General features: G+C 39.3%; 1 protein-coding gene across 2 annotated transcripts in view; it reads right to left on the bottom strand.

Annotated features, from left to right (window-relative positions):
- hspa12a (heat shock protein family A (Hsp70) member 12A) overlaps positions 1-7,230 on the bottom strand; it is a 52,029-nt gene extending 44,799 nt beyond the window's left edge. Inside the window, exon 1 of one of the 2 annotated variants that reach the window (XM_088635452.1) lies at positions 6,499-7,230. In XM_088635452.1, the coding sequence (XP_088491578.1) occupies positions 6,499-6,538 (40 nt within the window). In that variant the 5' untranslated portion in view covers positions 6,539-7,230. The remainder of the gene's footprint in view (positions 1-6,498) is intronic. The other variant, XM_088635453.1, reaches the window with a different exon arrangement.
- Positions 7,231-11,796: the final 4,566 nt, after the last annotated feature.

The following is an 11,796-nucleotide window of genomic DNA, read 5'->3' on the forward strand; positions in this document are numbered from 1 at the left end:
ATAATAATTATTATTATTATTATTGCTTACACTTATATAGCGCTTTTCTGGACACTCCACTCAAAGCGCTTTACAGGTAATGGGGACTCCCCTCCACCACCACCAATGTGCAGCATCCACCTGGACATCCACCTGACATACAGTTGCTTTTTCCTGGTTTGTAATGGTGTTTACAAACAAAAGCCTGTTGCGCTGAACAAACTACGATTAAAGGTTCTAACTTGTGCTTCAGTACAGATTAAAACCTAGCAACCACCCAATCGACCCTAAGAAAATTCACAAAAGTACACTGTATTCTGGCTTGCACCCATTGCTTGCTGGGATAGGCTCCTGTGAACCTGAGATGGAAGAAGTGGTTAGTAGATGGATGAATGGATGAATGATTTATCTTAGCATATCCACCACATTAGACCATAATAAAGTTTACAAAGAAGGCCCATCTAGTCCATCTGGTAGGCAATACCAACACACACTTTATCATCACACACAGATGTTAATTAACATGCTTCTTTTAAAACGTTTTTTCTAATTCATATTTCATACATTTGCTATTCTTATTAGAGGGTGTGTTCCTGTATGTTTCTGTACTTTGCAAGTCACTAGGAGATTTTGATTACTGCTGTAAAAGACATACAGTTTCTTTTTCCTTGGCGAGCCTGATGAAGAAAAGAGATTTAAAGTAATGTCAGCAATAGGCCAGAAAATGCTCGTAATGGCATGAGTGGGTTTAAATGTCAGAAAAACAACCCATGCCTTGTAATTTACAGGAAAGCTTTGCAGCTAAACTAATGATCTATGCAATGTATAATGAAAACTCATTTAGTTAGACCATAAAAATGTAATAATATTCATAAAGTCTAATCTACTGTATGTAGCAAAGCAATACATTACCTGTCCTTGTTGCATTGTTACATTGGTACAGAAAGACTCCTACATTGATCTTAGAAATGGAGAAAAAACAACCGAGGGGTTGTGATACTCTGTGAATTAAATCCAGATTTCATGGATATATACATTGTCCTCAAAACTGCAGTCATTAACCTGTGCCAAAAAAGTCAAACATGACTCTGGAAAACCTAAACAATTTTCGCCTCACCTCCAAATTACCCTTTCTTCCACAAATTCTTGAATGTGCTGTCACATTTCAGTTAAACAACCACCTCATTGCGAACCTCTCCAATCTGGTTTCCAAAAACTTCACAGCACAGAATCTGCCCTGGTCAAAGTCACTAACGATCTTCTAATAGCTCAAAGATTTTGGTTCTCTTTTGATCCTCATTCTTCTTGATCTCAGTGCTGCTTTTGACACTGTTAATCATGATATCTTATTTTCTCATCTTTGGATTGGGTTTGGAATTATTGACACTGTTCTTAAAATGGTTCAAGTCTTACCTCACTGATCACTGTCATGTTGTCTCTCTTGGCGGACTTAGGTCTGAAACTGGACTCGTTAAGTCTGGTGTTCCTCAGGGCTCAATACTGGGCACCCTACTTTTCAGCATTTAAATGTTTCCATATGGCCTCAACTATCACTTACAGTGCCTTGCGAAAGTATTCGGCCCCCTTGAACTTTTCAACCTTTTGCCACATTTCAGGCTTCAAACATAAAGATATAAATTTTTTATTTTATGTGAAGAATCACCAACAAGTGGGACACAATTGTGAAGTGGAACGAAATCTATTGGATTTTTGAAACTTTTTTAACTAATAAAAAAATGAAAAGTGGGGCGTGCAAAATTATTCGGCCCCTTTACTTTCAGTGCAGCAAACTCACTCCAGAAGTTCAGCGAGGATCTCTGAATGATCCAATGTTGTCCTAAATGACTGATTGTGATAAATAGAATCCACCTGTGTGTAATCAAGTCTCTGTATAAATGCACCTGCTCTGTGATAGTCTCAAGGTTCTGTTGAAAGCGCAGAGAGCATCATGAAGACCAAGGAACACACCAGGCAGGTCCGTAATACTGTTGTGGAGAAGTTTAAAGCCGGATTTGGATACAAAAAGATTTCCCAAGCTTCAAACATCCCAAGGAGCACTGTGCAAGCGATCATCTTGAAATGGAAGGAGTATCAGACCACTGCAAATCTACCAAGACCTGGCCGTCCCTCTAAACTTTCAGCTCAGACAAGGAGAAGACTGATCAGAGATGCAGCCAAGAGGCCCATGATCACTCTGGATGAACTGCAGAGAACTACAGCTGAGGTGGGAGAGTCTGTCCATAGGACAACAATCAGTCTTACACTGCACAAATCTGGCCTTTATGGAAGAGTGGCAAGAAGAAAGCCATTTCTCAAAGATATCCATAAAAAGTCTCGTCTAAAGTTTGCCACAAGCCACCTGGGAGACACCCCAAACATGTGGAAGAAGGTGCTCTGGTCAGATGAAACCAAAATCGAACTTTTTGGCCACAATGCAAAACGATATGTTTGGCGTAAAAGCAACACAGCTCATCACCCTCAACACACCATCCCCACTGTCAAACATGGTGGTGGCAGCATCATGGTTTGGGCCTGCTTTTCTTCAGCAGGGACAGGGAAGATGGTTAAAATTGAGGGGAAGATGGATGCAGCCAAATACAGGACCATTCTGGATGAAAACCTGTTGGAGTCTGCAAAAGACCTGAAACTGGGACAGAGATTTATCTTCCAACAAGACAATGATCCCAAACATACAGCAAAATCTACAAAGGAATGGTTCACAAATAAACGTATCCAGGTGTTTGAATGGCCAAGTCAAAGTCCAGACCTGAATCCAATCGAGAATCTGTGGAAAGAGCTGAAAACTGCTGTTCACAAACGCTCTCCATCCAACCTCACTGAGCTCGAGCTGTTTTGCAAGGAAGAATGGGCAAGAATTTCAGTCTCTCGATGTGCAAAACTGATAGAGACATACCCCAAGCGACTTGCAGCTGTAATCGCAGCAAAAGGTGGCTCTACAAAGTATTAACGCAAGGGGGCCGAATAATTTTGCACGCCCCACTTTTCATTTTTTTATTAGTTAAAAAAGTTTCAAAAATCCAATAGATTTCGTTCCACTTCACAATTGTGTCCCACTTGTTGGTGATTCTTCACATAAAATAAAAAATTTATATCTTTATGTTTGAAGCCTGAAATGTGGCAAAAGGTTGAAAAGTTCAAGGGGGCCGAATACTTTCGCAAGGCACTGTATATGCTGACGATACTCAGATCTACATTCATACCAAACCTGGCACTGATGTGGCTGTCTCTATTCTCTCTAATTGCATCTCCAACATTAAAAACATGGATGATTCAAATTTTTCTTTATATAAACTGTGACGAGACTGAAGTTATGCTTATTGCCACCCCCCATCAACTTTGTGAAGCCAATGCTATAACCCTATCTGTGGATGGTACTCTACTTGAACTTCAGTCTAAATTTTAAAAAAATGGGGGTGATATTTGATTCAGGCTTGACATTCAACCCACATTTGCAAAATATTGTCAAAACATTTTCTTTCTCCTCAGAAATAATTGCTAACTGTTGCTGAAAAGCTGATCAACACATTTGTCTTCTCCTGAAATGACTAGTGTAATGCTGTACTCACTGGGGTTTCTAAATCCACACTGAACAAACTCAAGTATGACCAAAATTCAGCAGGCAAAATCCTGACCAGATCTAGTGCAGGTGATCACATTACTCCTCTCCTGGTTGTCCTTGCACTAGCTTCCTGTCAGGTTTCGTGTCGACATCAAAATCCTCATGCTCAACTATAAGGCTCTGCATGGTTTGGCACCTCAGTACCTATCTGAACTATAATCGCCTTACTCCCCACCTATCCCCCTATCTACACTCTATGGGTCACAGGGCCTTCTCCTGTTACGCCCCAAAGTTCTGGAACTCTATCCCTAAGGATATCAGAGAGTCACCTTCCCTAAACTCTTTCAAATCTAGACTCAGAAGCTTCTGCTTTAGAATGGCTTTTACTTAACTGGTTCTGTTATTTACCCCCTTTGCTCCTACCGTATTCAGTAACCCCATCTACTGTTCCTCACATTGTGTTTTTTCATTGTGCTTATCTTGTGTATATTTTATTATTGTTGTTGTTCTGTAAAGTGCTTTGAGAAGCCACCTAAAGGCACTATATAAAGTTTATTATTATTATTATACTTTGTAGTGCACAGTCTAATTTCTCCCATCCATCATAAACCCTCTTGTAACTGGTAACTGGCTACACAGAGTCTCAGAGTCTATCCCAAGAAAATGGGGCACATAGAAGGACTACATCCTGGGCAGGTTAATAGTGTCTTGCATGACACTATTATAAATTGGGCACAATTCACACACACCCATTGACCAACTGGTTAATGAAAACCACAGCAATACAGAAATCCCTCATGCATACAGGGAGAACGCCAGACATAAGACACACCATGTTATTATCAAACGCAGGATCCAAGATTTGTGAGGCAAACTTGATTTTCAAATCAATAAAAATTCCTTTAAACTTTTAAATTTTTTGGTCAATCTCCACGAATAAGCATATCATTTAGACATCTTGCCCATTTCAATTTCAATATTAATTAGTTTTACGCAGTAAAGCAACATTTAGTACACAGGTAACACCAATAACAGAGATCCTCAAGAACACTGCAGACACAGAAATAAAGGCCTAAAACAAAGCTGCTGGCAACACGGCTTCTTCACTCATCTCATGTTTGCCTTATACAAACATTTATATAAGTTGGAAATACATTTAGAATAGCAGATTATTTACTATTTCCTTAGGCCCTGCCTCATACATGTGTGTTGCATTACCCCACAGGCAAATAAAATAGATTGGTGATATACAGAGAGAAAAGGCCTGTATCAGCAGTCAAATGGACTTGCCCATGCTGGAACACACACTTCTTCAATCACAGTTATAACAAATAAATGTGTTAATCCACCCATACTTGACAGACTATTTATTCTACCCCATCATCCATCATTCATCCCAGGCAACTGCTGCAGTAATGGATTGGTGAGAACGCATTACAGCATACTACTTGATCTGTTTCTGTAGCTTCACTGCAGGGGGATAACAAGTGACAGCTTAGAAATCTGACAACTAGTGAGGCAATTCTTTCTGCGAGAACCTGAAAGCATGAAGATGTTTTCAACAGATATGGAAAACACCAAATTGAAAATTCTGGCAATGTGGAAACTGTTTCAAAGGCATGAATTGCACAAAAATACTGCAGGCCTGTATTACTTTTACCATGTAGCAATGCCTGTTCATGCAAAAGCTTAGTCTGGGTTTGTGTGCTGCACTATTATAATTCAGTTTAGTTTATCAGCAAAAGAGATTTGAATGGGATGTAAGGACCACTCCCAAGTGTCATGAGTGCTGATGTCAGACAGTCTATTGCTCTGTCCTTTTGAAGGGCAGACAGTGCCTTTTCTTCCCTAAACTCCTGCAGGAACACTCCCTTGTAAGCTATTGCAAATCTCATCTACAACACTGCCAATGAAAAAACATGTTCATCTAAGCATCTCATAACTTTTCTCTCTCCTTAAACAGGGGAGGGCATCAGCTACAGTACTGTATGCCACAGAAACCATCCTTAGAGCAACAGGAATAACCACAGCAGAGTGAAAGGAATCCTCTCATTGAGGTACAACAAAAACACTATTAAATGTAGAAACTGTGTCAAATCATCCCTGCCGAGTTGGTGGTAGAAGTAATCACAGAAGAAAAAGACAAATGGGTGAAACATCCAAGCCGCAGTATTGTTTTACCTGGCAGGGAGCAGCGCATGCAGTTTTGCTGCATTGAATCAGAATCCCCTAGGGACCGGCCATGTGACTCCATTCCGCACCGCCATGGATGTTGGAAGTCAAAACTCAAATGTGATTTTTCTTAACCTTTAGATTTTATCCCTACTTATGGAAAGGGACCACGTTTTTTTTCTCGTTTTTACCTTAAATATCCATTGTCCAGAGTTAGCCACTCACGTAGTTCTAATAACAATAATTCACTTTAATCCGTATTACTTGGTAAAAATTGTGTTTTCAGGTTTTTGGAACAGAATCACGGAATTATGGAAAGTACCCACCGCCAAGTTCGCCAATTAAATTTTCCCAGCATTGAGTAATAGGTTTTGAGCAGTGCATGTGTGGCCATATTAGCATTCCGTCAATAAAAGGCTCATCAAAACCCTTAAAGGAACACATATAACGCATAATCGGGTTTGAACGTTTCCAACTTCAAGCCTTCAAAGTGGTCTGTCAAAGCTTGAAATCACAACATACTGCACAAGCTTGTAGTTAGTACATCGTTCCTCTCGGTTTACATGGGATTCGCAATACATTACCTAACCTACTTTCAGAATCTAGGGAAGGAGGAAAGAAAAAATGGAGATAAAAAACAAAAATGCAGTCTTGAAGACCATTTGGGCTATTGCAGATGTGCACGCCTATCCATCTCTTCGCTGGCCGTCCTCGCAGTACTACAGCATAGCTTTACAGGTCTGAATCATAAATAGAATAGTTTTTACCTGCAGTTCCGGTGTCTGTCGCCGATTCTCTCTCAGTCATTGTACCCGCTGTTTGATCTTTCTTTGAAGACACCCCAAAAGAATTAAACCATTTAGTCTTAGAGGGGAAGAAAAACGTTCTTGCTCACTTTGCAGCCTGTAGCGTTGGGTGATAAAAGCCTACTTTTATGCTTCGCTGCAGGGGCTCTTTCCCCTCCGTTCTCTCTTCTCCCCCCTTGCTCCTAAGTGCCTTCCCACGGATGGCGAGGCAAATTTCACATTAAAAGAAGCCCAGACTGACCCGTGAAACAGCGAAATGCCTCTTGTTGAATGTGGCAGATACCACAAAAAGAAGACCGAAGCGATTGCTGGTTTCTGATTGCCAGTTCTTCCGTGGAGCCCCTCCCCTCACTCTTCACTACGGCTCCCAGGCAAGGAAATACTTCCCATTCCGCAGTACTGCAACCTGAAAGCTGAAGGGATGCATTTGTGATTTGTGGAGTAGCACTATTTCGTACTCCCTTCTCCCATTGCCAAAACATAAGCTAGTCAACCGTTGCGAAAACAAGTTTATTAGCCATTCATGCTGTCATTAGAACAGAAGTGTTCGATAAGCACGGACGAAGAACTGTAATTGATGCTATGAGCTTTTGAGCAATGCCGTTGCAGTGTAGTGTATTCAAGGGGACTGCGGATGTGCGTGCAGCAGCTAGCCTGCATTTACAGTATGTGCACTTGTTTTGCCTTTTGCTCCGTATAGGTAGAACGCTAACTGCTAGAACGATTCCAGCCTTTCTTTTTCATTTTGGGTGTTTTGTTTTTTTCTCTCACTGTCTGAATGTGTGTGAGTGGTGGGTGGGATTCTTGCATTCTAATCATCCTTTCCTTCCCGCAGAGTGTCGCATGAACACTTGGGAAGTTTTAAGCAACCAGTCTGGAAGTGACTGTCAGTTGTATTTGTCAATGTCAATTTTCTGTGGTTCAGAGCTAAAGTATGAAAGAGTAAGCAGGTTGGCTAAAATGGGACTTAACAAATGCCTCAAATATTTGAGCTGAGTTACACTGAACTTTATCACTATAATGCATGATCATGAGGATGTAAGTATATGCTGACATTATGTCTTAAGTCTGACCAATTAATGGATTGTGCTTTTTATAGCTGGGCACATAGTTGAATGAAATACACAGAACATAGGACCATAGGCAGTGACCACCTTTTGTGGCGGTAGTTTACATTATCCATAACATAGAGTATAACATAGGAACAAGTAATAGGTTTATTCCATGCTGAAAAGAGAAGAAAGCATGGAATAAATCTATTTCTTGTTCCTTGCAGCCTACACATGCTGACGCAGCTACCCACCTGAACTATAGTACAATATATACTAGCACTGCTAGAACTGTTAGTTCTCCATTCTTGTTGTTTTGAAAACATATTCCTGCTTTGTAAATGAATTTAAAGTGAATACTATTTAATTCTAGAATTATATAATTATGCATAAACGTCAGTGGTGTAACTGGGTTCCTACTTTCGCTTAATATAATAAAAGTGAACTTAACACAATAATGACTAATTTATTCAATAATATTTGTCGATGGTTGTACACTGTACTGTTAAACTGTCACTAATACTTGACTTGATAACAATGTCCTTGATACTCACACTCTATTTATCAGGTAAAAGCCTTTGGCCGGAAGAGTTTTGCAACCTGGATCATACTGGTTTGAATCTAGACTGCATCTTTCAGTCAGTCAGTGTTATATCGAATAGCACCCCTCACGGACACAAACTTGTCATTCCTTCCTTAAGGCACAAAACTCTTCAGTGGCCATGCTAAACTAAATCAACTCTGGCCAAATTGCTTGACATGTATAGTATGTAACTAGAGGTTTGCCACTTTGTTGCACAACAGCTCTTGTTCACGACCATTACTGGGAGGCATTGCTGAGGTCCGTATCACTTTTTTACAACCATTCTATATATACAGTTCATGTCAAATAGGAAATCAGCCTGACAGCATCTACTATATATCAGAGGAGAAGGTTTTGTGTGTTTGATTCTCTTAATGTAGGTAGCTGAAAGATACTGTGTCCAGATGGGATGATTACAAATATTGATGATTTGGTGCACTATGAAGAAGAGCACAACTGAATGAGAATCAGGGAGTTTGCAGGTTCTTCCTATGTTTGCATGGATTTCCCACAGTCCAAAGATATGCTGGATGGTTAATTGACCTCCAGGAAAACTGGCCCTGGTGTGAGTGCGTGTTTTTGTTGGTGAGTGTCCTGCACTAGACAGGCGTCCCATCTAGGGTGTACCCTGCCTGGCACCCATTGCTTGCTGGGATAGGCTCTGGCTCGGCTGCAACTCTGAATTGGATAAAACAGTTAGAAAATGTGTGGATAATAATATATCTGAAAACTGCCCGCACACATTCATTTGAATATCATACAGAAGGATAGGAGACAGACTGGACATTGCAATGGCTTAAGGGGTCAGCTGTCATGAGCTAGAAATAGAAATTTGATGCTGACCATCCCTGGACACATGCGGTGTGCTAACACTCCTTCCTTGGAGGGGGGCACCTCCAAGTGCCCACCCAAGGAACAATTAGGTGGACACCTCAGTGGAAAATGCCCAATTAAGGTAACAAAATAGCAGGCTAAACACATAGCAGTCCAAGAGGACGATCTAATATACTGTATCAGGAGTAGGACTCAGTCACATCCCTATCACTTGTCCTCCATAGCAGAAGATGAGAACAGCATCATTACTTTTCAGTTTCTTTTGAAAGTTAAAGTTGTTGTTTTCAAAAACTAATGAAAAAGGAAACAGTATTTCCTTTTGTGAATTTTAACCAGAATGTAAAACAGTTACCACAAGCAAAAATTACTTTTCAATTTTATTTTTTTTATTTTCACTAGACAAAATGAATCAACAACAAAAGCTGACTAAAAACAGCTGCCAGTTCAGTTCCAATTTTCTTAAACTAATGTATTGTGGGCTGCCATTTCTAAATGACCAAGCTCCACAATTGCCTGACAGTTTGGTGTGGGATTTTGAAGTGTATGTTGTATGGGGATGGGTTTACTTATGACATCCAGCTGTTCTCTAGGTTACCCAATGACTTAATCTACAGTTTACAGTTTACTTTGGAGTTCGGATATGGTGTAACCTGGCACTAGACACAATTTGTTGTTCCCAGTCTTTAGAAATTGGTGATCTATGTGTCACCAAGTGACAACAAGTAACCTAGAGTCTGCATATCACCAGGTTAGAAGTGTGTACTAGGGTGTCTGTCACTGTTCTTGGCATGCTGAACCCTGGGTGTGTTAGGGGCATCCTGAAATGTAGAGAGTTTAGGTAGCACAGAAGCTGATATTTTACATCTGTGTAGAACTATGGAGACGCCAGGGTTAAATAGGGAAAAAGGTATAAGACACAGCTAGGACAAATAAAACTGGGAACACAACAAGAAAGGTAGAGGAGGGATGACGACCGTGAAAAATTGTCTAACCTCTCCCAAAGACATGCCTTATATTCTTGCATGTCATACATAGTTCTATAATTAGTTTTCAAAGTCTGTGACAGCAATAACACCTTTAAGTTCTCTTTGAAGTTTCTAAACACTATAAAGTATATATCTTTCTATCTGGAATGACAAAATGCATCTGGTCAAACCAGTTTCCTACCCAGCTGTCTTTCTCCAATTCCTGCTTGACCACTCTTTTACAAATTCTGGTCCTGAAATAAGAATAAAAACATTTACATAATAGCAGTCATTTTTTTATTTAAATGCTGAGCAGCTTCACACGTGGAACAAATAAGCATGGAAATAAGCTTATAGAAGGACAAAAGCAATCTTTTTTTTCAATAACAACAATCAAATGTCTATTTGTGATAAATATTTGTTATATTTGGCAAACAAGAGAAGTATGTTTTATGGAATGCTGCTTTATATCTTTTTTAACTTAACATACAACGTGCTCCAAAGCAATGTTGTGTTTTGGAGGAAAAAAAACTTTTGAGTGTATGTGGCAATGAAAATGGATGTAAAATATGACATTTGAAGTTCAAAAGCTGTGTGATCCATATAAACACTTATGCAAATTAAGTCTTTGTAGCAATATCTTAGTAGTATTTATAGCAAATTAAATGAAACAAGAGAGTCATCTTTTTTTAAACACTTAATGGATTTGTAACAAGCAAGGAATGAAATACAGTAACTTTAATTATAATTTAGAGACTCCTACCACCACAATAGTTCATTTACTAGTCACTATTTCAGAGAATGCCAGTGCTGCCAAAAATGCAAACTAAGAGGTGGTGGTTTGTGGTTATGCTGTTCTCAGGAACACTTTAACTAAGATATCATAAAGGATCCTGAGTCAACCACAGAGTGTGTTTCCCTGCAACTGAAGTGGCTAACATTGTCCAGAGGACACTGGACAAATACAAGGGAATAGCAACAGTAGCAAATACAAGTGAAGACACAATTGATGCTGGACAAGGGATTTGAACATAAACAGCACTCTTTAAATATGTAAAACATTCAAAGAAATTAGAAATCACTGAAGAGCTGCTCTAAGTCTGTATTTTTCCCAGAAAGGTGAAGAATGGGCGTGAATACTGTACATCACATTGCTGAGGACATGGGGAAGAAGGAAAGCTTTCAATGGCAGAGGTCATCTGTACAGACATGACGTGGTTTCAAAAACATTAGTGAAGAAGAGAAGCATTATCCTAAGAAAATATGGAAAAGAGATAAACACAGAGCACAGTCAAAAACAAAACCCAAGCATAAAATAAATGGCCAGGTAATTTAATGCTTATAGCTAAATGCCAGGAGTAGTATGAAACAAATACAGGAAACAGAAGATGCTGGATTCACAGTGTGCTGTAACTGGAGTCTATGAAACATGGCTAATAGCAAGTGGTGACAAATCATTAGTGTTATGATAAAAGAAATGTTGATGTAGACTATACTTAAAAATGAGCATTCAGGCACATTAAGTTAACACAGATGAATCCAGAGAATCAGAATCTATACAGGTTCACAAAGAAAACCTTTCAAAAAGAATAATGTGAGGAGTATGCTACAAACCACACAAGCCAGACATTAATGTTAAGTCTAATTGGACATTTTTACTTACAATCAACACTAAATAAAGAAAATAAAACAGAGAGAACCATTAAGGAACTGCATTCATAAGATTTTGAAATACATTTTAGATACAAGAAAAGCAGACTATGCTGGTAAAAAAAAACTAAAATGAGATAGGATATACATGAAATCAGTAACTGTTTAAATATATTAA

The sequence above is a fragment of the Lepisosteus platostomus genome, chromosome 6, assembly GCF_059453375.1.
Source record: "Lepisosteus platostomus isolate fLepPlt1 chromosome 6, fLepPlt1.hap1, whole genome shotgun sequence".
Classification (NCBI taxonomy): domain Eukaryota; kingdom Metazoa; phylum Chordata; class Actinopteri; order Semionotiformes; family Lepisosteidae; genus Lepisosteus; species Lepisosteus platostomus.